Source organism: Sparus aurata, chromosome 1 (assembly GCF_900880675.1).
Source record: "Sparus aurata chromosome 1, fSpaAur1.1, whole genome shotgun sequence".
Taxonomy (NCBI): Eukaryota; Metazoa; Chordata; class Actinopteri; order Spariformes; family Sparidae; genus Sparus; species Sparus aurata.
Genome location: NC_044187.1, coordinates 15994797 through 16022456, shown reverse-complemented (window position 1 = coordinate 16022456; position 27660 = coordinate 15994797). Strand labels below are relative to the sequence as shown.

General features: G+C 42.6%; 1 protein-coding gene across 5 annotated transcripts in view; it reads left to right on the top strand.

Moving 5' to 3' along the window:
• Positions 1-25409, top strand: part of npnta (nephronectin a) — a 58067-nt gene extending 32658 nt beyond the window's left edge. For 4 of the 5 annotated variants that reach the window (XM_030425527.1, XM_030425536.1, XM_030425554.1 and 1 more), the window contains 9 exons: positions 3344-3463; positions 4751-4870; positions 8489-8623; positions 10585-10707; positions 12123-12545; positions 19788-19877; positions 21027-21125; positions 23320-23579; positions 23878-25409. In XM_030425527.1, coding sequence (XP_030281387.1) covers positions 3344-3463; positions 4751-4870; positions 8489-8623; positions 10585-10707; positions 12123-12545; positions 19788-19877; positions 21027-21125; positions 23320-23579; positions 23878-23988 — 1481 coding nt within the window. In that variant the 3' untranslated portion in view covers positions 23989-25409. The remainder of the gene's footprint in view (positions 1-3343; positions 3464-4750; positions 4871-8488; positions 8624-10584; positions 10708-12122; positions 12546-19787; positions 19878-21026; positions 21126-23319; positions 23580-23877) is intronic. The other variant, XM_030425545.1, reaches the window with a different exon arrangement.
• Positions 25410-27660: the final 2251 nt, after the last annotated feature.

The following is a 27660-nucleotide window of genomic DNA, read 5'->3' as shown; positions in this document are numbered from 1 at the left end:
ATTAATCCCTGGTCTCTGTTAAATGTAGGTGGTATGTGGCGCCCAGAGAATGCAGCCCGCATATGTCCACGGAGCTAAAAACAGCACCATTTACAAAGTAGAGATTAAACTGACCCCTCGTGTGCAGTGCAGTGAGGTGAAATGTATTTGTGATGCTGCTACTGTATCCCAGAAACAGGGGATGGTGTTCATAGTTATTTATGTTTCTTGGAGCATGTGTCGTCATTCTAGTGGGATTCCTCTGTAGTTTCAAGTTGGATTTTCCCCCTTTTGGACCTGGGACCCCCAAGGGACCCCATAGATAGACCTTAAAGGACAACAACATTTCTTTCTGTTTAACTTTGTCAACATGTGGCGGACCCTGCCACCTTTTCTAGCATCAGAAAGTGTTCTGGGGACATTATTATCTGAGAGCAGCTTTTTTATTCATTTATGAAAAGTGTTTTTTATTATTACCTCATTAATATTGTGAATATTACAATTGTGAGATTTAATTTCTTCAAAACTACCAAGAGCCCCTTTAAATTGAAAGAATGCACAACACAATTAAGCGAAATTATAAAATTATGTGTAAACTTTCCGAGTTTATCTGAGATCTGAATGTTAACTGTTTCTCGCTGAATCTTTACAATGAAATATGGCTTGACATGTGTTATATAAGTGCTGCTACTTTTAAAAAATATTAGTAAAAGTAAGAGCGAGAAGTGCGAATGCACTTTGAAACAGACCCGAGAGACGTTCTTTTAAGAAATGGCTGTGAGCAAGAGTCGGGGGCCAGGAAGAAGATGATCTGGTAACCATAACCAATTCAGTATGAACAGTATGTCCTGCCATCCAGTCCCTCCTCAATTCAGCGCCGCTCTGCAAGAGCAGGGACACTATTTTCTTTGTGGAGAAAAGTTAATCTTGAACATTGCACCAGGAGGAAAAAGAAATGAAAAATCCTCCTCTGTGTCAGAGCGGCATATAACTCCAGGCTACACTATAATCCTTGTCCTGCTGCAGAGAGAATCAAGAATCTGCTCAAATAAATTATGTGATTGTGCTCAGAGAGAACAAGTAACACAACAAAGGCTCTCACTTTCAGTAATGAGAGTAATTAGTTAGTCTCCACCACAGCTAATGGCAGCATAATCAATATTCTATTAAGAGGGACGTGCGTCTGGAATGCAACTGGTCTTTTGCAAGGCAGATTTTGACTTGCCGTGGTGGAAGGAAAAGCACAGGTGTATCTAGTCACGTTTAAATACTGGTTAACGACGGTGAAACATTCAACATTCATTACAAAATCACAGCTTGTTTCGCAGCTCACTGTTAAAAAAAACACATTCCGACTTCTCTTCCTGGCCTGCCAAACAAAATCTTCCCTTCATGAAGCACAACTCAATTTTTTTTTTTTTAGAAACATCCAGCCAAAAGAAATCAGCATAAATGGAGGACGTTTTAGTCAAAAGCCCTTCTGAACACAGAAAGAACCTCGTTCTCTATTTTACCGTATAGCTAACTAACTCTTACTGCAAGAATAAATCACACTGTGGACATTTGCCAGGGAGCCAGCAAGCACAAAACTAAGCTACTGTGCGTTAAACATTTAGAGGATAAGTTCACCCAGAAGTGAAAATTCAGTCATTATCTGCTCACCCTCATGCTGACTGGGAGTCGTGAAGTTTTGTACCCCACAAATCATTTCTGGAGCTCCATTTAAACAACTGAAGTAGATGGACACTTGTTTTTTGCTTTTCGCCCTCGACGCGTGGTACATGGGTCTTGTGCATGCATGCTAACGCCTTTAGCTTAGCAGCTAAAGCGATGATGTTGGCTTTATAAATGGTATAAATAAAGGACAAAGATAACGCCAGACGATTTTCCTTTCTAGGTGAACTTTTCCTTAATGGAATATGGATATATATAAAGTAATAACAGTAACAGTAACCCATGTTTCTCCTCCCTCTGCTCATGTAGTAAAAGAGGAAAGAAATGTTCCGGTATTCCTGCCCACTTTATCCAATCAGAACAGAGAACTCCATAAAGAGGCGGCCCTGTCTGCTGTAGAGGGAGGGGATTGGTTACTTCAAACAGGAAGTTAGCTACAGCAGCCTCAATGTTTTTAGTTACTCCTGTACATTGAAGCTTGACATGACCAAATACGGAGCTCTCGTAGGTTGATTTCCTACCACTTTTATTTTTAAAAACAATCTCCAGTTCCACTCTTCTAAATGAACGTTCAGTGTTTATTTCAGCCTTTTTTTTCATGCAGGACACTTCGACTTATCGCAGCGCGAAAGTTCAGGTGCAGGTGTAACTAATAACATTAATGGTGTCTGTTCCAGTTAGGAGTATGAGTGGGTCACACCAGGGACACACCAGGGCCTTGAAACTGAAATACCTAAGTGGAATGAAGACCTGATCCACGTTATTAGTCACACCTGCGAATTTCCCGCCATGAGATGTCAAAATGTCTCCCGGCTGGCTGGTTCGGCTGCCGTTTAACTGTCACTTTACTTTTAGTTACATTCCTTGAAGTAAGATTTCAGTGGAATCTGCCGTGAGAGGGAAGCAAACATGAATATATTTATTTCATTTACCTGCTGTAAACCCCTCACGTACTTTGACTCGCCGTCGCAGGAGGCACACAGGTGTAACTAATAACATTAATGCTGTCTCTGCTCTGTTCAGGTGTGTCAACACGGCGACATGGGCGCAACTGAAATGTATAAATGCAACGCAGACGTTATTAATGTCCTCAGTAACACTCGTGTTCGACGAGTCAAAATGTCTGCTGTGAGGAAGCTGGAATGACTTTGAATTTGCATAAGCACTTGGCAGGTGTTGAGCGCCGGGCATATTCCTTTTCACTGCTCCGAAAGTCAGGCAGCATCATAAGATTTTCATGGGGTTGTTGCGGGTGTGATTTCTTTTACTTTTTTTAATGCCAGCATAAAAATTACAGGAATTATACCTGTCTGTCAGAGAGGCCTGGACGGAGCAGCTACACCGCCGCATGAGTCGGTGGTGAGTCAGAGGGTATAATAGCATCTTTTATCACTAGCAGGTAATGGGCAGGTTGACAGTTGACACTGGCTTCCTGTTAAAACCATCAAAGAGGGAAGTCGCAGGCTTGTCAGAACAGGGCACTTCCTCGAAAGACAGCCCCCCTCCAACCCTCTTCCAAAGCACACACATTAACGCACGCACACACAGCTCCAGCCCACACATAAATGGATGGCTGAGGTTTGACACGACTGACCTCTTCACCTTTGCCCTCGGACTAATTTCACCTCTGTGCTGGGGTCTGTCTCTCTCTGTCCTCCGGTCCACTTATGCCCCCTCTCTCTGTCTGCAGACCTGAATGAGTGTGGGCTGAAGCCGAGGCCCTGTAAACACAGGTGCATGAACACATATGGGAGTTACAAGTGCTACTGCCTCAACGGATACATGCTGATGCCTGACGGGACCTGTGGAAGTGAGTCTGTCTGTCTCTCTCTCTCTCTCTCACACACACACGCTTCTCTGTGATTGCTCACACTGTTTGTACATTGTATTGTTGTTACCTATTTTCTCCCCTGTGTGCCTTTTTTTCCCCCCTATAATCTCCCCACTGCTTTGTAGCCTGGATGTGCTGCCGTGAAGCCTCTTCTTCGCTTCATTACAATAGTGTTCATCTAAAAGCCTGCGTGAGGCGCTGCTTATGACATATGCTCTCTATTATACGATACGTTTCCCCACTTATGTGAGTGCCTCTGACAGCAGCCTCAGAGTCCTTTGATAAACTGTTTTGATTAAAGCCATGTGTTGATCTGCTTCATCATAGCAGCTCTACAGTCTGAGGAACCCCCGCGTAGAGCACTAAGAGGGCTTAAAATGAAAAAACGTCAGAGAGAAACCTAATCTTTAGAGGCTCAAGTGAATGTACAGTTCTTATTGGTTTGCCCGGAGGTTTTTGAAAGAATGGGAGTAGATGCCTCTACTTGTCTCCCTCTAAGTTCTGCTTCCCATCTGATAACTATTTTCTGCTTGACTCACGGTACCTCGTTTTAATTAGTTCCCTTTTTTATCAGGGGAGAATTCATTTTCAGCCCCTTTTAAAGCCTGAATTGCTCACCACTTCAGGCAACCCTCAAACTGTTCCTCCGCGTTGTTATGTGATGATAGCATGATAGTGTTAAACACCTTGCCGCTCCTCTCTCCTTTTATTTTCCCCCTTCCCGCTTTGATCAATAGATCACTGTAGCATTTAATCAGCCCGGCCTGCCTCAGTCATCAAACTGTACTCCAGGGTGCCTGCGGCGGTCCGAAGTAGCAGCGGCAGCATGAGCCTCACTTTTAATTTCCTCTTTAGGCTGTGAAGTTATTGAGAGAGGCTGAAACGAAATCTGTTCCCTTATATTATTATTTTGGAGGGTCTTGATCTGCCCGGCGTGGCTCAACAACAGAGGCGCTTTGATAGGGTGGAGGTGGATTATGAGTCTGTGGCTGTGGAATAGGATGTGAGAGTGGGTGAGGGAGGATCGCGTGGGCTAAGGTGTAAGCACTGAGCGACCACGCGGCACAGGAATCTAATAATGACAGAGTGTGTGCCACTCCGCCGTCTGCACCTCAGGGTCAACTCGGCTAATATCAGGGAAGGCAGGCGAGTGGCTCTCAGACGCTGTCTGGAGTGCAAGTGTGGATGAGGGGAGGAAAGAAAGTGAGAATGAGAGCAGTGTAAACCTTTTCTCTCCCTTGACGTGTTCCCTCTTGTGTCCGTCAGATGCTCGCACTTGTGGCATGGCCAACTGCCAGTATGGCTGCGAGGTGCTGAAAGGAGAGGTCCGATGTCAGTGTCCGTCGCCGGGGCTGCAGCTGGCTTCAGATGGAAGAACCTGTGTCGGTACGTCCCAGTCTTCATATATATATTACTGCCACAAGCCTGAGAACTGAGCCTTATGTTACCACTCCCTTATGAGCAACTTGTGTAAAGCACAAACAAGAAGGTTTTTATTTATTTTTTATGTGTTCTTCTCAGCCTTTTGAATTTGCTGAGTGATAATCTAATGCAACTGCTTTGGCAGAGCAAGAAAGAAAACTTGGCAGTGAAAATGCAATTTGGGAACTCAGACAAACCCCCTCAGCAAGCGAAGCTGAAATCCATCCAAAATATTTACCGATAGGCCTTTTTTTTTCACTTTGATCAAGGTCCCTAGTAATTTTACAATCCTCGCCAACCAAATGGCGACTTTATATCCGCACACTTCATGCTGCTTTTACAGCAGAAATGTGATCAGGGGAGGCCCACCCCTAACCCACCTCCTATCCTCCCCTCCTTTTTTCATTACGTGGCACAACTGAAGTAATTTTTCCCCTTCCAGTGATAAGGCTCAACTCGACTCTACTCGCCCTTATTTCCCCGTTGTAGAAAGCACCTGCTAGTTTTTTTGGTAAAACCTTGGTTAAGGTTTCAGGCGAGCTGAGCCGATACTAAAAGGTGATGTGAAAACACTGCAGAATGTGTTTGAGTTCCACAAAGGAAAAGGAAATAATGTTGCATGTGAACAGGACATTTTTACAATGTAGAATTTCCCCATGTGGAAACAAAACACAGCACATCAGATCTTCACATGTGAATTCCCAGCCTGATCGGCAGGGTACATGTTCCGTTTCTTCAAACCACAGATATGTCACATATCACGTTCACATTATAGTCACCTTTCACATTAAGAGCTGGAGGGGATGGAGGTGCTGTGATAACAAGCCAACAACACTGCCAAATGGCACGTCATTGGATATTTTTTTAAGGGCACCTGGGAACATTTCCAGACATTTTTGTGGCAACCTTAACCAGTTATCTTTCACTGGAAGTTGGACTATTTTCATCCGTGCTCGTGGTGACCAAAGCAGGTTGGTTTTTTTTTTGCCAAAACCGTGATGTTTTCCTAACCCTAACCAAGTGTTTTTTAGGTGACAAAACCTAATCAAAGCATAAACACAGCGTTGCGGCAAGAGGAATAGAAAATCCAACCTAAGCAAACGAAAAGTAGCAACATAAAGAAAACGTTCAGCTTTAACTTAGCTGTGGTTTGTGGCGATTGGGCTTGAATTCCACATTTCCACACGCTTTCACATGTGAACTAAACTTTTATCAGCTGAGAGTCCCGCCAATGTTGAGGGGGGAAGTATCCGCAGTGAAAACCAAAGTGGATAAAAGTACCCGGGTAGTCGGGTCAACTAGCGCCTGCAGCAGAAACAGTTGACAGGTGTCAGGTTTAAATGCAGGCTGTTCCAGACCGGACTGCTCACGCTCCCACATAGTCCCACTTAACTGCAGGCTGGCTAATGGGGGGCGGTTTTCTCTTAAGCAGGACAGACATCCATCACGAAAGATGACGGAGGAGGGGAGGGAAACGCTGCCTGCAACAGGTGTTACCACAGCTTAATGGAATGTTTCCGGATCTGTCTGGATGCCGCTGTTTTTATGGGGAGCTTTATGGGGAGTTTCTAATCATATTTATGGAGGTGACTCCTTTCACAAACCGGAGCTTCGGATGGGAGAGTTTGCACAGATGCAGAGTTTTCATTTTGTGGGCTGTGAAATCAAATGTGTCAACACATTTCTGTAGTCACTTTAAAACCCGTCCCCATATCTGTCAAACTGGTAGAAATCATGCTGAATAACGCCGTAAAGATCCAGCTTAGGGGTAATAAACTACTTTGCTGAGTGTTAGGAAGAAGACTCTTAATCAAGCAACTTACTCCGACAGCAAAGTCTAAAAGTACGGGCGCATTACAGTCCAGGCCTACACATATTCGCTATGTCTCCCATTGCTAATAATGCACGTGTGATGGACGGCTCAAACTGAGCAGGAACAGAAACAAGGATTTACACTACGTCTATCATGTTTTAAAGAATTTACAGTTATAACTACAAATGCAAACATATACGTAAATACTATTTTAAAAACATATTTATTTTCAGGATACGTGTCGAGTCCCGACTAGAATGACAATCCGCCAAGGCCCAAAAGACCCTTCCTACATGTGAGATTAGCACACATTTAATATTATCACGACATATGAATAGGGACGTATTAGTTGGTAATAAATAATGACAAAAGAAGAAAAAGCCAAGCGTGAAAGAAATTCTGCTCCTGCTCGATGTGGGAGATAAAATGAATCACAATAAAGAAGCACTGAGTACGGGAAAAGGTGCAAGGAAAGAGAAAATCTGTGCCATTTTTATTTGTGTTAATAGCACCTCTTAAAAAAAAAAAAAAAAATACAAGCAAAGAATGAAAAGTACATCCTTTCATCCTCATTTATATTCCTCGTGACGAGTGTGATTTAGCACGATCCCTCCGCAACGCGTCCCAGAAAGTGTGCTCTCACCTCTGTCTTTGTGCCGCCATCGTGTCGGATCCCCTCATAAAGGAGCCACGTCATGTCTGCGTACTAAAATCTCTTGGGCCAGAAATCCCTTAAGAGAGATGTCTGTCGATGCTCTATGAGGAGGTATCAGCTTGTTGTTTTGCGCTGTGACAGAACGGCCGCACAGCCCCTCCGATTAATGACACGGCGTGTTGATGGGTTTTTTTTGTATTGTTGCAGAAGTTCTGCACGAGACGGCGTCGTGTCTCAATGCTGCCTCACATTGTCTTCAATTCAAACACAATTGCCGAGCTTGATAATTGGCTGATGCGTAAAACTGCGAACATGGGTTTTGAATGTAATGCTCAAGATTTGCTCCTTTCAAAGAAATCAGTCCTCAGAGCCAGATGTAAACATTCATAAACACAGACGTGTTGCTACATTGTAATTTGTGTGAAGGGACAATGACTGTATTTATGTGTGCGTTGGCGTTTTATGTAAAACGTAATAATTCACCACTCGACTGTCAGAAGCTTGCCGAGCAAACTGTCAGCCATTAAAACTGCGGTTTGGGATTAAGAGAGCCGCTGATGAGAATCTCGACAGTGGTTGTTAGGGGATGAGAGAGCTCTGCCCACTTAATTCGCCGGTCCAGGTGTCTCTGTGTTGTTGAGGTCCTTTTAAAACAACAGTCCCCGCAGCGACGCGGCGCCTCGGCTGCATTATGCAGCAAATAAATTAATGATTTTAAGGCAAATGCTCTGAGCCTCTTTCCGTCTAAATATTAATGGCAACATGCCTGCAAAGGTGATCAACAGAGACACTTAGAATAGGTCTTTAAATAATGAAACAAGGGAGCGTGCATTGTATTCCGCTCGTCGAACAGAATATATTATGTGCTTTGTTCATAAATGAATACTAACCACTGTGGAAAGGTAAAAAAGTCGTCTGGCTTGAATAGAAATGTTTGTTTAGTTTTTGGATGAAGTTGACTCTTTAACCTTGAAGTGTTTCACATTGTTGTGTTGTTTCGGATGCGTGTTGTACGCAAACGACTCCAAAAAACAATTTTTCGTAAAATAATCATGAATGCATAATTTTGTGAATCTTCACCTGTGTAATTTATTTTTTTTTGGATGTCTTGCAGATGTGGATGAGTGTACGGCAGGAATTGCAGTGTGTCCCAGGTTCAGGAAATGTATTAACACCTTCGGGAGCTACATCTGCAAGTGCCACGAAGGCTTTGACCTGCAATACATCAACGGGAAATACCAATGCATAGGTACTGTGGCGAGGTCTCTGCAGAGAGGCTTTTACATATGAAGCTTAAAAAAGGTCATAGATGTGCTGAGGTAATGCATTTTTTTAGTGTTTTTATAGCAAACACTAAAAAAAAAAAAAGCATAAACCCATTCAAAGAATACAAATTAAAGGGCAGGTTCACAATTTTACCGATCTGTCTTAAAACAAAAGTCCAGTGTTTATCTTAACAACACATACAAATGAAATTACAGCCGATTTAGTTCAAAGTTCCCTCTTTTTTTCTCACTGTTGTACTAAAAGCGACCTTTACTTCAGAAGATACTCGACCCATTCCCACCAATAACTTAGTACGTTATAAAAGCACGTGTACAACTTGTAGCAATTTACATGTGTTCATTCCTTTTCTTTGGCCACATTTGTGAGCGGTTTGTAACGTGAAGTGAAGAAGCGAGCCCTCCCCGTCTCTCTCGGTTGCCAGTACAAGACTGTGGACGGTTTGTTTGAGTTGTTTAATGCTGCTCGACTGTGGATGTCTTTGTGAAGGACTCGGGTTGGACATGCTGCCGCCGTCCAAAGGACGTGACTTAATGCTCAAGTGGCTCGTCTCCTCCGGCCCGCTAACAGAGAGCAACAGAAGCTAATTTAGAAAAGGGAGTCCGCCCAGCATAAAGTGAAGAACACCTTCCAGCGCAACACATTTTGAGATTGTACTTTCTTGAGCTTTTCCTTTTATACTACTTTATCCGTCTTAAATTCTAAGAGGCAAATATTCTACTTTTTTCTTTAAGGGTTGGTCACTAAAGATTTTACTTACCGAAAGATCTGCTTTTCAAATATGATGCATTATAGATGAATCTAACCAGCAGTATATAAAGCAGTTATTTGCTTTATGTGTTACAACATTCAAATCCTGCTTAATGCAGCAGTAATACTAATCCAGTAACATGAATGGTAATAAAATGCGCTATGCATTATGAATTGCATATTCATTACGATTTATGATCCTTCAGGTAAGTACTGTTTTAGAATCAGAACTTGTAATGGAGTATTTTTTTTACTCCGACACTGCTATGTTTACTGTCTTTCCACCATAGGAGCCGACCGCTTTTTAAGATCCTGCTCTGACTCTGTAGCATCACATGCAAACACACAACTGATGATGTGACCGGGAACACCACAGGTGTTACAAAATTGATTAGATAACTCAAAATTCGTTGAAAGTGCTGATCAAAAATGTCATATGTTCAAATTCCTAATGTGGAGGATATCATAAAGCCTCGAGACAATCAGAAGAAAAATAAAATGTTTAGGATCTTATGAAGTTGTAAATCGGTCAGATTTGACCCGAACATCATAGGAGGGTTAAAATCAAAATAGATGAAAAAAAAAAATATGTCAGTTGAAGCCTCCATTCTTTTAAAAGTGCAAAGTACGAAGTTTTAAAAAAGGAAAAATACAGAATAGAGGAGGAACTGAAACCGCTTGAGAATATTTAAGATTTAATGAACTATCAGCAGACCGACTGTGAAACTAATCCAAACTGCTGTTTCTGTTCCATCTTATGAACTCTGCCTCAGCGGGGCCCCTCCGTCACAGACACCAGACTGATGAATACCTGCCATCTTATTAGTTCAATCAATATTCTTTATGAATCCACGTGGTCCCCTTGAGTCTGGAAAACACCCCACATCTCCAGTCTTCATTTATGCATTCATTCATTTATTTTAGAACAAAAGATCAGAAGTTAGAGTCGTTTGCTCGTGTGGCTGATGCTTCTTAAGTGCTTCAAATGCCTCTCGTGATGATTTTTTTACCCAGCTGGATGACTTCTATTCACTTTTTGCTAACAGCACACATAACACACACTTTGAAGTGGATGTGGAGCAATTAGCCTTTTGCTATCCGACTGTTATGTCTGGAGCTTTTTTCACACTCGCACCGCAAAGCTGAATGTTTTCATGAATGTTTTGCTTCTTTCAGATGTGGACGAGTGCTCTTCGGGTCAGAGCCACTGCAGCAGCTTCGCCACCTGCTACAACACGCCGGGCTCGTACAAGTGCAAATGCAAAGACGGCTACAGGGGGATGGGCCACGACTGCAAACGTAAGAATTGAGAACAACAACAACAACAAAAAAGCCCTGGCCCCCCGATGCTCACTTCTGCAAAGAGGGAACGGGGGCCTCACATTTTTCGGTTTTCTGTGCCTGTGTTTTTCTCAAAGAAAAAAAGCAGGAAAGCCAAAGAGAGGGAGGAAGCGGCATCTGCGCTGAAATTCCTTTCTTTGTAACGGCCGTCAGTCATTTCTTAAATCACCCTGCTCCCTTATCACGTGTTCCCAGACTGAGCCCTGACTCCCATTTTTTGACATCGGGCCATTTCAATAAGCCAGAAAGAGGAGTCATCATTAAATGTGAAATATTTCTTTTTCCTGGTCCGTTTGCTTTCTGACACACAGTTCATTAGTCGGTGCGTCTGCAGTTTTTTTTTTTTTTTTTTACCGCAGCGCAGTAGACAAGAAGTCATTTATTCTCCACAGTTATTTAATCATCCAACGGACACAACTGGTGTAACAGTCCGCGGAGCAGAGCGGATGCCTCCGGGCGAAGAGCCCCTGCAGATACTTCACTCCGTCACCTGCCCCGAGGGGTGTGAGCCACAAGTGCTCGGGTGGGGGAGTCGAGTTGCAATATCCTATTTGTGTGTCGCATATCAAAGTCGCCTGCAACCTGAGAAGGCAATAACCGAGTTCAAACCACTTGCTTTTGTCCACTCTCATTCCTCACTCACGAACACCCATCAGACCAGCCGACCGGCCCTCCCCGACACACACAGTCTCCGTCTTTGCTCCTGCTGTGAAGAATGTGTGGAGGGACAAAAGGAGAAGGAGGTGTTACTTTGATGACATCAGCAGAGCGAGGGTGATCTCCGGGGCACAGCAGCCTGTTTTTGAGAGCGGAGATCATTCCACACACACAGAGGCAGCTTTAGCCCGGTGCTGCGAGGCCCCTGGCTACGAGCGCACAAAGAATTACTAATCAGTTCTGAGCACATAAAAAAGTTGAAAAAAAAAATTGCCTTCTGAGGGTGCCTCAGAAGGCAATATTGATTCCACAGAAGAAGAAATTCACTGAATGTGGGGTGTCTTTGTGGCTTAGTTTGAGAGGCCACATGTCAAAAGCTTATCCCCTCTTTCTCTCTTTTAACACTCCCAATGAGGGAAATATGCCCAGAATTGTTTTAAAAATGAGCCACAGAATGAACGACTGCCGCATAATAATTTTATTGGCCCCTCTTTGCAAGTGTAAGCTTTTGCTTCAGTGAGATTTGAGACACCCAATTTGTTTTAAGATGCCTAACATTTAGTTAATAGATATCAGGAGAAGTCTCTGTAGATGAGAGAAAAGCCCTCCTCTGCAGAAGTCAGGCTAATCATTGCAGTTAGCCTGCAATTGTACGCCTCATTAACTCTTAAGTGCTCATATTTCAGTGCTCCATCTGCATTCTCTTATTATTTCAGCCATTCCTAAGGTGGTTATTGACCCGCCGAGACCCGGAAAACCGCCTCCAAATCATCACAACCGCATCCCCGACATAGATCAGAGGAGGACCACCACCACCCTCCGCCCGCCGGTGACTCAGAGGAGAATCTTCCCCGTTATTCCCAAATCAACAGCTGCCACCACCACGACTACGACAACCACGCCGACGACCAAAGCGCCTCTGCCTCCAAAGAGGGTCCCACCTCCGACACGCAAGCCGGTGGTTCCCACTCCGAAGCCCTTTGTGCCGACTCGGAAGCCACCAGCACCCACACGCAAGCCCTACATCCCACCAAGACCAGTGCCTCCCACCAGACTCCCCCCACCACCACCACCACCGGTCACTCCAGTAGACAACACCATCCAGAAGGAGGTCACCAAACAGAGAGGGGACGTCCACAGTAAGAGCTTTTTATAATGTTCTCTTTAATTTTTCACACTTACACCTTTTAGGGAAGCAAGATGCGTTTATTCAAAAACGTATTTCAAGGATTTGATCAACAGATCAGAAATCAAAATGTTTCGTTTTAAACTGATGACACCTGAAATTACAGGCCTCTTTACAATTAATAATGATGTAAGCAGACCTTTAAACCTGTGTAAATGTATTTCTCTGCCACATGGGGCCAAAATGTATATTCTCACCTCCTCAAGTTGTTAGCAAACAGCTGCCTAATTACACATCCAGGAGATACAGAGCAACTATTCGGAGTCGGGTTTCCAGCCACCTGACATAAAACAAGTATCATGTTTACTCTCCTTTTGGCTCAGTTTTTGGTCTCCACCAACCCTTCTTTAGCTAAATGTACATCTGTCTTCACTAGCTAGATGCTATCTTTGACTGACTGCTGGTAGGAATAAAATAAGCATTTAGAGGTTTATTCACACACACATTTGCAGGGTTTGGTTAATAAATTCTAATAGAAAGGCTCTGTGGATCTTACATTGAGCTGGAAGCAGGTTGTTAGTTTATGTTTTGGCGGGACTCCATTACAGCTACTGCTGATCTCTGTTGGTCTAAGTCACATCTTTTGGACTGTTGCCGGGAAAAAAAAGTGATTAATACATGTAAATTGTTATGCAGAGTCCCTTTAAAGGCCCTTTTACAAAAACAAGTAACGCAGACAAACTTTTAAAGCGGTATTTATTTGTTTTTTGGCCGAATGAGAGCCAGACATAAAGCTGTAAACACAACACTGATAGCCGTCACCTCATAAAGTTGTTAACCTGTGAGCAAACGGTTTGATGTTCATACATCCAGCACATACGGAGAAACTTGGCATTTAATCAGAGTTGAGTTTCTGGCCACCCGACAAGAATAAGTTCTACTTTTTCTCTCCTTTTAGCTCTACTTTGGTCTCCTGAGGGAATTATTTGGCTGGTTACCTGCTGTTTGACTATATTAAGCAGCTAGATGCTAACTTTTAATGACCGCCTTTTTGTGCACTGAGCACTTTCCCTTTCACTGAACAGCTGCTGTTTGTTGAGTAAGTGCTGATGAGAGCGGTGAGTGAACCAAAGTAAAGGTTTGTGGGACCTAAATAAAAAAACAATGGACTTAAAGATGCTGAAAACCTCTTCAGAGTGGACTCCTGATTCTCTGTGAGGTTGTCGCTACAAGCGACACCTTTACAAATCTAGAAACACACATTGTTTACACAGAATATTAGCTTTGACCGCCTGGGAAACGCAGTGACTTGTTGCATTAGCTGATTCTAATCTCTGTGTTTTAATGTTTGATAGGAGAGGTGAACCGTTTGTTTACTTCTGGGTCACAGATTTTGGCACAACCATTCATCTTCATCAGCCGCCTGACAGGTTCCCACTAACCAAATTGGAGCAGATTTGCATATTCCTTCCTCCGAATCCTGAAACATTGTGTTTATAATGAAACATGTCACATTCTGGGGGTTTTAGCGGTGATGTTTACCTGACAGATGATGCGTATTATCATATCCATTTTGCATTCAAACGCATGAATGTGTGAATATAAGTTATGTGAGCAGTTGGCAGTGTACACGCTGTTAATCTGCCAGCTGAGCCACGAGCCAGACCCAGTGCTACACATTTGGTGGGAAACATGACGATTATTATTGATGTGAACTTGTGAAAGATTGTTGAAATCAAAGATGTGGGATTCAACATATGGCAATGGGAGAACTCTCCAAGTAGTTTTTCTCGCCGATGGTGATACATATGTAAATCAAGCTTCACATTTCAGCCTGATATGCAGATTGTTACGAAATAGTCCCCATTTACAGGATGACGCATTAGTCCCACTAATGTCACTGTTAAAGTAAGAGTTTCCCTCTCGAGGTAATTATGTCTTTAGATTCCATTAACAAACACACGCTGTTGTTTGTTTATCCACATGTCACACCCGCGCTCTCTGCCAGGCACGCCATCTTTGACACCAATTACGCTGCAGGACGCATCGCCGGGCTTTGTTTAAGTTAGGCGTTCTCAATTAATAACAAATTGCGACGTTGAATTGAAAATACTGTGACAGGGAGAGGTGGTTTCGGATTGTTTTTCTCTTTGCTCTAACAAGTGAGGTAATCACCGCGATCATCTGCTGCTTTCCCTTAATCTCACAGTGTTGAACGCACGCACCTTCTCACAACGGTGGCTTGTTTCCTAATGAGATAATCCCCGCAGCAAAACAACTTGTTAAACCCTGAAACATAGTTCAAGTCGCTCAGTTTAATAGACCGTTTGTCTGCAGCTAAAGTACTTGTAATTATAGCACTTAAAGGATATAAGGGCTGTAATTCTCAACAAATCACATCAAAAGACCAAAAACAGCGTGAAATGATTCTTCTCACAAGTATCGCCGGTATATCCAAAGTGTGATATGGTTTATTCCTCTGTGACATAAAGCTCTATTGCTGTTGTTTAAAAACTCAAGTCATTCGCACACAAATGAAAAGAAGTAGTTCCCAATAGCTGGTGCTCCTTGTTATACAATTAAAGAAACGACATACTTGTGATCCACTTTTTAAGTTTTGCCTTTTCAGCAGGAATAATGAAACTTTAAAGAGAAATATAAAAGAAATTATGCAGAATAATCAGCTTCATCCGTGGAGCCAGTGCTGTTAAAAGCGAGGCCCTATAAAAACCATCAGCTGGTGAAATAATGTGATGCAGCAGAGAGACAGAGAGCGTGAGAATATGAACCGAAGAAACAAAAACTTTACTTGATCCTTAAGTTGCTCTACAATTCTCCGCTTTATCAGTCATGTGTATCAACGTTTTTCCAAGCATATAAATGCGTCTTTGGTGATCCGATCACTAGAGGGACAGCTCGTCAGTTCACACTTGGCATGAGGCATCTTGACACGTGTCTCGAGTGACCACAAAAACAAGATGCAATGTTTTTTTACATAAAGAGGGGAAGAACTCTAGAAGTATAACTAATGCCAAATTTACATAAAGGTCCAACTAATTGAAGAGTTGTCATAAAGAGCAATTCACAAAGTTTATAAAGTTCCTCCTAACTCAACAACTGACAAAACTGAGCGATTTTATAAGGAAGTCTGGGGAGTTTGTAGTCTATGTGGCTGCTTTGATCTAAAGTATGTTGGTGTTCAAGATAAAGGTTATGCCATTCAAATAAATACAAAAATGAATGATGTCATTATATAGACTGACCCCTCACAACCCTCAACTTGGCTTAGCTTTATTCTATAAATAATTTGCATTCCTCAAATGTAACTTTTTGCATCCTCCACGTTCTCACTGCGCACAGCAAACAGATGATCCGTGAAAACTTCTCAAACATGTGCCGTTTTAGTACATTTGCATATTTTGATACACAGCCATATGGAATAAACAACAGAAGGCGATGTTTTTATCTGTATTTACTCATTTATTTGTGACTAATTTGTAGGAAAAAAAAAAAAAAAAAGCACTATAGATTGCGGCTCCCTGCTCATTTATCGTCGTCGGGCTCACTTCACAGATATTAGCGTTTACTAAACCCGGGAACGTTCCTTTGACGCAGAAATATCTGGTGAAATGCAACAGAGTAGAGTGCCGGATAGCTCTCACCTTGCCAGATGGCATCACATAATTAGAAAAAGGAAAGAGGGTAGAGAAGATTACATTAACACCTGTCTGCACCGCTTGAGGGAGACATCAATCTAATAGTTTGCACCCGCTGCAGAGCGGTTCTCGAAAAATCAGAGCTTCCAGAAGACGGTTTTAAACGTGATGAGAGTGGGAGGGAGGAGAGACAGCGCTGAGTGATTACTTTAATAATTAGACGGAAATAGGAATCATTTGAATGAGAGCCTGAATGGCGTGAAGAACACCTCAGCTGTGCCTCCGGCGCAGGTGTTTACTAAAGTCAGAGCAATTTCCAGACCAGAACTTGAGCTTCCTTTCAACTTGGACCTGCGCGATCAACACTAGTGTCTGTGTCCAGGGAAAAGCTTGGAACAGGAATTAACAGGAACAGTTCATTATTTTTTGGAAAGTCCACTAATTGGGTTTCCTGCCCAGAGCCGGGGAAATGGCAAGCCTAGCTCTCCACAAAAGTTTAAAAAACACACCGCCTCTCAGTCCCTCTCTCCAAGCACACTTTCCCGAGCCCCTTCAGCATTACTCCCTGCCTGTCTTCCAGATGTCCCCAGACTTTTTTTTCTACTTCCATCCCCAGTTTTCCTGCCACTCCTTATTCTCTTCACCTGAGCTTTCCCCCGCTCCTGGACCTGATTCCCCTCGTCACTCTAACCACTCATTCATTTACACCGCTCAGCTCCTTTGTTCCTCTGTCAGTTCGTACATGCTTGCTTCCTTGGTTTTTCTTGCCTCGTGCTTTTGTTTTCGAGCATCTGTTATCAGCATGTTTACCAAGACCTGTACCTGCCTGCCTGCCTGTACCCCGTCCTTAACAAATCACTGAAATCATCCTGCCGCCCTCCTCCATCCACAGCCAACTGATTCCCCCCACCGGCTTCCAGTCTTAGACGTGATATCTGTGTTAATCTTCTCATCGAACTCACGGCAAGAAGAGCAAATATTTGATGCGTATTTCCCAAAATGTATATATATATTTCCCTTTGAAGAAGCACGCGCTCCTCTGAGGTGAATAAAAGCCGCTCAGCATCGTTTCTGTTTGTATCAAAAATTCATTCGCATTAAGTTTAAAACAAGGCTTCCTTTCCGATGCTTCATAAAAGTCGGCATTAGTAGATTCAAGGCTTTCGCCCACTACATTTTTTATGTGAATGTAATGAGCTGACATCGTGTCAACACAGGGAAAGTTAATGTGCTAAATCTGAAGTATCCGAGAATAAGTAAGGAATTGGTTACAGCTCAACAACGGAAATCCCCCTTTGAGCAGCTTCTATGACCTCACATATCCATATTCATCCATAATTTGGGTGAAGTGAACCACACAGGGGCCAAGAGGTGAAAAACAAGAGTGGCCAGCCTTAATTGTGTGGTGTTTCAGCATGGTTGGTGAGCAAATACGTTTTAAAAAGGTCGCTTCCCCCAAATTACGCTCCTGCCTCCAGTGATATCTGAGAGTTTAATGTATTGAGGTTTTTTTCAGATAGCAGAGATTTCTCCCCTCCTACACAATGGAGCTGAATGTTGTTTTGTTTGTGGTGCTCGAAGCATTAAAGCAAAACGTTTGAAAATAAAGCAATTTGGCCCCGTGGCAAACAGTGCCCCAGTTACTCTGGGTGATCCACTGACCTTGCCGTGGAAAGTTTTTCTTCTGGGATACTTTCTGCTTTGACAGATCACGCAAATAAACCAGGAGCTGACCGGGGATGAATTGTTTGAAAGTCGGAACAGAATAAAAATGCCTCTAATAAACTCCTCAGTCAGAATACAGGGGTCCAGACTAAATGCAATTTGAAGTGGTTAAAGGGGGGTGGTTCAAACTTTTTTTCATAGACCCGCTCAAAATAAAATCCCGTCCCATGTAAACAATGCAATAGATATCCCTCCTCGGGTAAGGGAGCTGATCAAACACGCGCCAAAAGAGATGAAATATCCGATGAAGAAGAGGAATGCATGACACAACATCACTTTTGCACATGCCACACTGCTGCTCCCACTAAATTTATTGTTGCGTGTGAACACCAGACCCTCATAATCCCACCCCCGGCCCCCGCCGTGTAAACAGAAGACCCAGAAATCTTCAATCAGAATGAATTAAATCGGAATGAAGAAATATGAATACAAGCAAGGCTACTGTTTCAGGAAAGAAGCCGGGTTTAGTTGCCTGAACAAATGACATTTCTTCTACTTCTACTTCTGTGTCTTTATATTTTATATAGTCAATGTGACACACCCAGCTGAGATATATATATATATATATATATATATATATATATATATATATATATATATATATGTATATATATATATATGTGTGTGTGTATGTGTATGTGTTCCTTTTGCGTCAAGATGAGATCAAAAGCGGCTATTTTTTCCTTGTAGTCACAGTTATCACTGTTCAAATTACCGCTCCCTTAATTGGCGTATCACCGGATTCACTCTTTATATATCCGCTCTACGACCGGACACAAGGGGCTTGTGCTGGGTTACGTTCCTTAAAAGCTCAGACACACACAAACACAGACACACGCAGGGAGAGACCCAGATGCCTGGGATATCTGGAGAGCCTGGTGTGAGCATGACCTCCCCGCTCTCGGATTCCTTCGACTGTCAGACTACATCGCGGTCTGCCAGGTGGCTGCAACCCAGCGAGGGGATGGGCTCTGACTGGAGGGGGCACATGTCGGGCGACGGGGGACGGGGGACGGGGGGGAGCGCATGGTTCAAGTGCAGGTTACAGCGCATTCATGGCACAGGGGCAAGAATCCACCCGGGATGCTGGGAATAGTTTAATTGATATTTGGCCCCATTAAATTCCGGTGACGTGTCAGGTCAATTTTAATCATGAGCCCAATATTAATAATCACAAAGTTCCTTGAGGGGACTCTGTGGTCCGTACTGCATGGGGACAGAGGGTCGATTCAGAAAAGGAAAAACTCAAATGCAAAAATGAAGTTGGAAGATATTTTTTGGCATTTTCGGTCATGAAGAACCGCTTCAAGAGGGCATTTCAAAACCGCTTAAGACAATTGTTGTTGTAATATATCAAAAGGAACCTTTTCCCCACAAAACTCTTGTCACAGTAAAAGTAAAAGAAACAACTTTCTGCTCTTCACTTGTCGGTTGACCTTTAATAAGACAGCTTGGCTTATAGTATTTCGGGCAGTGTGACCCCATTGGTGAAGGAAAGAGGCTATTTCAGGAGTGGCTGTGTGTTACTGTATGTGTGTGTGTGTATGTACTGTAGCCCCAGGTTGTGTAGCTGCACCCATTCGCCCGGACGTTGCATCAGATGAACCGTCGCCCTTTTCCACATTGTGATTCACTTTTAACTTGTGGTGTTTTCTGCAGGTTTGTGTTCTGTTCAGTTTACCGTTTGCCAAACGTGCTTGGCTCTTTGTATGCAGGCACTAAACCGTCACATTGATTCATCCTTGTAGAGTCCTCGTGGAGTTAAGAAAACAAAGCAGCACAATAGCCACAAGTGCGGATGGCGTGGTGAGCAAATATAATACCTTGTGTTAATCCTTTATCTAAACCTGCGTCTCCCCCCCTTCTCTCCTCAGTCCCTCGGAACCACGACCGCAACACCGTCCTCGGCGTCGACTTTGACATTGAGCTCGGCAACACGGCGGATGAAGCCAAGGACGACCCAGGTAAACACAACACATTTGACGGAGACAATCAGCAACAGCCTGCAGAGCTCAAACGATGACGGACGAGCCACGTTTGCCACGAGCAAAATGAGACTGACAATCAGCTCCCGCAGTGAAGCAGCCGAGGCGAAGATATTACAGTGACCAGATGTGTTTTGATAGGCCTTTCACCAGGAGGTGACACATGACATCTGGCCGTATCCGTTTAAATAATGGCTCCCGGCCCAGAACGTACTGCCAGACTTCCCCACTTTTCACATTATGCTTGCTTGATTGCTCGACTGCTTGAATGATTAATTGATCATTTGGAGGTACACCAGTGCTCCGCTGCTCTTAAGCTTCCCCCGGCTCTCGACGCCGAGTTCCTCCAGCAACAATAAGAGAAAAATAACTTTTTGTGAAGAGACAGCACTTTATCCGTCACATTTGCTCGACGTGATTTATCGATCCCAATGCAATGCAGATCCAATTGCCTAATGATTTAGTTTGGTGTTTATTTTGGTTCACGGTGCATCGTTTGCCGTGCGGTGTCAAGGGGGGAAGGCGTTTTTTCATCGGCTCAGAAAAGGAACAGAGAAGTGTTTTGCGGTAAACCCTATTTCAGGGACAAAATGATGGATGTTACTCTTATCTTCCAGCCAATTTGCAGAGCAATGCATGGGTGATACCACAACTGTTTTTGCCCGCATCCTCTTAATGTTATTGTCTAGGCCTCATCGCTCGAAAAAAGAACTCATCACTCACTGAACATTATGACTCTCCGTTGTAACTATAATCTGTTTTATTACGAGGTAAGGCATGCATGGGCTAAATGTGTACGCGTAGACACTCACTCATGTACTCACGCACATTGTTATCAGCGGTTCGAGAAGCTCAAACAAATATTTGCTTTTTTTCCCCTCGCCACTTATGCTGCTCCATTTCACCTTGATTTTACCTTGATACATCAGCCCTCCTCGGAGATTACAACAAATGTTTGTACTGTCGTTGTGTCATCATGTTCATCAGAAGGAGCCGCAACAGTGCTCTAGCTCCCGGTAACGTTAGAGGGGCACAGCGGGGCTCCTGTGAGAAATTACACAGAGCAGACTGAAGCCCCTTTTTTTTTTTTTGCATCTTTTCTGCAAAGTGTGTTTTAATCTCCTTCAGAGGCCGGCTATCTGGGCTGCTCCTTTGACGACGGTCTTTGCGGCTGGATCAGGGACAAAGACGGGGACCTGCACTGGGAGACCACGCCCGATCCGTCAGGTAATTGAAGATTCGGTGGGGGTGGGCGCTCATTCGCACTCACACACATTAAAGAAAGTTGTTTGTTTTATTGTCGCTAAATCAAAATGAGAAAAAGCAGCGTCCCTCCCGCATCTCCAGGGCCCCCTGCAGAGCCAGACAATCTGAGCGGCGCAGTTTGTTCCACCCAATTACAGGTCAAGATGAAAACGACTTGATGGAAGTGGTTTGTCTTTCCTGCAGATTAGTGCTTTGCTCTACAAAGCGATGCAAATGAGGAGAGGATTACGCGACCCGGCAGCGGTACCTGTGGCTCGCATTAAATGGGAACGCGACACTGTTTTTCTTTAGGGGGTTCAGATGAGGAGAAAATGTGGCGAATTATGTTGAGAGGCCTCAGCAGACGGGGCGTGAAGACTAAACAGCTACATCTGGGCTCTCCTGCCAACTGGCTTAGTTCTGCGGCTACTAATGTTTCCAAGTTGTTCAGACTCAGACGCACTTCAGCCAAGTCTGGGCTCACTCATCAGAGAAAATAAAGATCATTGCACACACTTTAAATTTTCCCACAGATCGTTTAAAGTGAATCATAAATGAAGCCCTGACTAAGCGCAATTCCATTTAAGAGAAGGGAATATGTTCAATAAGAAACCATGTCTTATTTATGACATTTGTGTACATACAGGGCTTTTACTACGTCTTCACTGTCTTGTGAAGCATGTAACTATTTACAGTTCATCACTTTAAGTTGTTGTGATGGATAGCCACTGGCAGACACTCCTGGCTGTTAGAGGATTGGCACGGATTTGAAGGCGGCTCATAACTTATGCAGAGAGCCTCCGTGGCCTCAACATTCATATCAACCCCCCGTGGTTAACACAAGGCCTACACAGATCAGCTCAATAAGCAAAATGCGTCCACATTAATCCGCTATTACCCAGAAGCACTTTCACCTTTAAATCTTTAAACTATGTAGCTCCACCATCACTACCTAATGCATGAATCGCTAAAAGAAAAGCCAGTTTGCCACTGGCAGCTGGTCATAGATTGAGATGAAGAAATGTAAGTGGGTCAAGTGTTTCTTTTAATTGTCTAATTTTTCTGCCAGTTCCACACTAAAACCTGATGTATTTTGTATGAGTGCTATGACATAAAAACAGACCGACTTACCTACATTTTAAAGTGTTAGAATACATATCCTTAAAGGCTGTTTTGTCAAAATTAGTGTTTTTGCACATTCTCCGTTGCAATTACATACACGTAATTTTCCAGTCTTATACCTCTCTATATTGTGAAGGTTTTGACAGAGGGGGTTTGTTCGCGCATCATTCATAGCAAGATTTATTTTAAAAAAACATGCAAAAAGGTTTTTTTTTTTGGTTGTTTATGGTGTTTACTCTGATTTATTTTAATTGTTTTTGCTAAGCCCCCTCTTCGATCTTTATAACATGTCAACAAAATGAAACAAGAATGTTGAACCTCGATTTATCAAATGTCCCGATTTCTGTTCTAGAAATGCGGCAGATTAGTGCATTTTAATCAGATAGTGACTCATTTGAGTCATGTAACATAACATTTCAGATACCTTGTAAAACATAAAAACACTTCTCATTATTATCATTGTTATTAAGTGATTTTCCAGATTACAGCACTTTATTATAAGGTGAGAAAACAAGTGTGACGCTACGAGCAGAGGTGTTTCTCATGACGGGGTGGTGCATATTCCACTTCTACTTTTTCTAAGATACTGTCAGGTGTCATCAATTACCACAATTCAGTGTTGCAAAAGTTATTTTATTTGATCGATTTTCATTAAAGCAACATAAAGTAGAAATTGGCGTTTTGTGCAATTTGCTGCCCCCCACAGTTCCTGAGTGCGACACCACTGTTGTAAGTACAAATCCAAGGTCTTTAACAGTTTGTAAGATGTATGTTGTTTCATACAAACAAAACGTATTACATCATAACGATGTTATGTGTTGAGAACTTGTATGGTGAAGTAAAAATGTATGAAACGCTGTGATCCTATTTCACTGAAGCTACATAGAGCAGAAACAAGAGGTAGAGGTGTGGAGTGACTGAGACACCATCCACCCTATTAGAAGACACTGTACCATACAAATGATTTTGAAGCTGTTATTTTAGGGTAAAAAATACATATAGTGTTAAATATGTTGCTTTAATTGACTGTAATGTCCGTCTCTTGCCTCCCCAGGTGGACGGTACCTGACCATCCCCGAGGTAGGCAACAAGAGGACTGGGCGAGGGGCCCGACTGGTCCTACCGCTCACCCCGCCCTGGAACGACGGGAATTTGTGTCTGTCGTTCCGGCACAAGCTGGCAGGCCACCACGTGGGCATGCTGCAAGTTTTTGTGAAGAAGGGAAAGCAGTACAGTCCGGCGGTCTGGGGCCGAACAGGTGGAAACGGCTGGAGGCACACCCAAATCACATTATGGGGCACAGGCTTGGAGAGTGTAAGTGTAATAATAAACATGACAGGCTCACACAGTGTGTGTATTTATGACAGCAGTGAACAGAATGGTTGTGTGTATAAAAGATAAATCAGAGCTGCATTCTGCTTTTTATAAGCGTGGAACTGTGGAAATCTAAGATTGACATCCACTTTGAGCTGAACCGCAGTGAGTCATCTTTCATCATAGAGCAGCATGTTCTTCAGTCTAAGTAACTGTGTGTGTGTGTGTGTGTGTGTGTGTGCGTGTGTGCGTGTGTGTGTGTCTGTGTGTGTGTGCGTGTGTTGCTGCCGTGTACCAGGTGATCCTGAAGGGGGAGCGTGGGCGAGGCAGGAGCGGCGAGATGGCCGTGGACGACATCACCCTGAGGAAAGGCTCCTGCACGGAGGAGCACAATCTGAGGAGACTCTGACTGACAGACCGGAGAAAGGCAGAATGAAAAGGCGAGGGAAAATCATCTCAAGGAGAACTGACTCTGTTGTGAAAAACCCCTTAGTCTGCCTGAGCTCTCTCTGATCAAACCCCCCCGCCCCTCCCGACCCCATCCGTTAGCCGAAACATTGTGCGTCTGCAGAACAGTGGGTATCTCTTTCTCGCCTGTCCGTGAATAAAAAGACTGAATCGAATGTCATGGGCGGATCCCAGCAGCACCCACCCCCACCCTGGCTTTTCAGCCTTCCTCTCACTCCATCACCTTGTTACTCTGAAACCTGCATGCACCCACTCACCATGGAGATGTCCTCCACCCTACACAGCCCTGGCAGCCCTCCAGCCACACCGCTGAGAGGCTCACATTCATTTCTTTCTGGAGAGAGGAATCGTTCCCTCACTTGCGAGTTTGATTTTACCTTGCTTTGATCCTCTAACCACAAGCCATTACTTTTTATTTGCTTGATGTTGAAACATGTGGCCAGAGGTGCTTTTTGTGTGACTGTTTTGATCAGCAAAATATCAGAAATGGTATGCATTTCTTTGAGGGTTAGAGACTTAAGGATAAGACAAATCATATTTGTCAGTAATTCTTTCTAATCCAGATTCAGACTCCAATCCGACACAAACTCAAAGCATAAAAACGAGTGAGTCGGTTTAGCCCTGCTTTTGTTGGTCCAATCCGAGATTTCCTCTACAGCACAGTTCTGACTGAAACAGCGCAGCTTTATTTTTGTTGTCTCAGTATTTTCAAAGATCAGTTTGGTCGAGGAGGCTTTAAAAATTCAGCACCTTGTCCGCCCCGATCTTTTTATTGAAGCCTCCAAAAGTTGTTTGAACACTTGTGTTTTTCAGATACTTGAAACGCGTCGAACAGAATCAGCGTCCGATTTTTTTGCGACACTTGCAAATCAACAGTTACTTTCTATTACACAGTATGTGCTTTGTTATATTAAGTGCAGTTTGTTATAAAGACGATACCGACAACTTTTTAGGCTTTCACAAATTGTATTATTGTAAATGTAGTTGTGTGTACATACTCTAAAGATCTACAGTCCCATGTGTTGTGTGGTTTATACGTTATGTAATTTCATACATGAATATTAATTGGACGAAAACGGTTGGTGTGTCAACTTCTAACGACGTGACATGTGTACAGGTGGAAACCTCGTGTAGTGCAAGGCTGTGTTTAAAGTGCACAAAATATGTATGTTCATGTGTTATGGTATATTATGCTCTGTCTGTAACTTGCCAAGCACATAGTTGCATATTGTATGCTGTGATAATGAAGGGCATCGGCTGGAACTTAAAGGTTTTCTGTGTGCATGGGTGCATTCACCAAATTCAGATTTATCCAGACCAGTATGTAAATAAAATACATTGACTGATATGTTGTGACGCGAAGCCTGAGTTCTTGTGTTTTACTTATCTTAGTAGCTGACTTCATGACAGTGTTTAGAACAGAAGTTGCAGCTGAAATCATTTTTAAAGGCATCATGTTGAGTTTTTGACCATCAGTGGCGCTGTTGAGCTATGTTTTAATGAGCAGGTCCCCATATTGTTTGTACGAGGGCACACATGCACAGAAAGAGTGCAAGGGCATCAACAGCAGGGGACGCCATGACAGATGGCAATCCTCCAAAAAAAAAAGGAGAAGAAGACAGTGGTTTACTCAAGTACTGTACTTAAGAGCACATTTGAGGTACTTGTACTTTGCTTGTGTCTTTTATAATGTGCTTCACTACACTACTTGAGTTACAAGTTCCTTTACAAATGTAGGTTTTTTGTTAAAAACAAACATCTGAAGAGCTTATAAAACAAATGTAAACTACCCAACAGCATATACAAGTACATCTGAAATGATTAGTCAATTAATCAATTATTATTCAATTAGCAGAAAATGGTGACCATTCTAATCTTCCTTGAAGTAATTTTTCATAAAAAAAACATTTAATGATTCCAGCTTCTAAAATATGAGGATTTGTTTTTTTCTTTCAGTTATTTAGTTTAGTTTTAGTTTTAAGTCAGTCAGATGAAAGTGGAGAGACAGAGGAGGAGAGAGAATATATGCAACATAGAATATTGATAGACATTCATATCTTTTACATGTCTAATCACATTAGAAATTATAATGAGCTGATGCTGAAAAGAAAATTACTGAGTAAAAAACAAAACTAAAGAACATATGTAATCAAGTGTACCTAACAGATTTTCTAAATGATAAATATTACATGAAAGAGAAAAAGTTGAAACACAATTTTGTTATTGTTATTATTATTATCGGTTGGACTGAACAAAGTATTTTGAAGGGAAGGTGCCAGTTGTGACAGCATCTCTTACCATTTTCAGAACATTTACAAACCAAACTATTTTAATAAAGTTTAACTGAGAAAATAGTCATCAGATTAATCCATCATTAAAAAAAATCATTGTCTTGTGAAAAATAGTTACAAATTAACTTAATCTCAGCTGTCTAAAACAGCATAACCTTGATTTTCTATTAATGCATAAGAAATAATAATGTAATACTGTTAGATGTAATAGTTTAACAGTCACAGGGGCCATTTTCTGCATTGAATAAATAAAAAAAAGTAAATAAAAAGTGTTACGTTTTAACAATTGGGTGACTTTTAGTTGTTACAGATTGCAGCCATTTGATGTTACGGTAACAATCCTTAGTGAACGACTGGAGACATTAGAGATGTATTCATCACATTTGTTAAACCCTTAGGTTGCAGACAGTATTATTTTAATGAGGAAAAAAGTACAACTGTGTTTCTACAGAGCAAAAGCTCAAAAGGACACCTTTAATATAATGATGCCCTAGAACGTCAATTTACTTTCCACACTGCACAAAATGATCAAAGTATCAAGCCTCAAATCACAATATTTCTCCTTTTTATGTCAGCAATATAACTGCGCTTGATTTATACATACCAGTTTTATAACAGAATCCAACTCCTGCTGCATCACAAGCACATTCTCTTTCTTCTTCAGTCGGTTTCTTTACTTCTCACAGGCCACTTTGCTTCATTTGATATTTATATATATTCAACTCTATGATTCAAGCTCTTATGAAACAAGAATAATTACATATTTCAGCATTAGAGATTGAGTATTAGAGAAGTCCTAATGACAGCATATACTCTACAGTATGTACGCAACAGCCCCTCTAAGCACAGTAGTTTTCACCTCACATTAGAATAACGGCACCAACTCAAAGTAAGACAGTTCTTTGCAGATGACACAACCGCATGATGGAGTTCAAACCACTTCTAGTCTGCAGACTGGTAAAAGGCAGAAGGACGCATGCTTTGATTTAACATTTCGTATTCCTCACACACATTCAAAGACGCGTTCTCTTTATTAAGACCATGGCCATGGACCATACTCACGTCTGAGGGATGGCAGGTGTGTGATAACAGTGAATAATAGAAAACCCTCAAACACAGGTTGTCAGAATAAAGTGGTGGCATTTTTAGTTTCTGCAAACCCCGGATACATTCGTATACATGAGTCATATATACCATATCAACATGTCATATTACATTGAGCTGACTGTCATGTCTGGAGGTGGCGGTGTTGGTGGATGGGTTACAGCTCAGGGAGACGGCTGCCAAGCTTCCAACTCATATTTTTGTTTGGGCCTTCATTC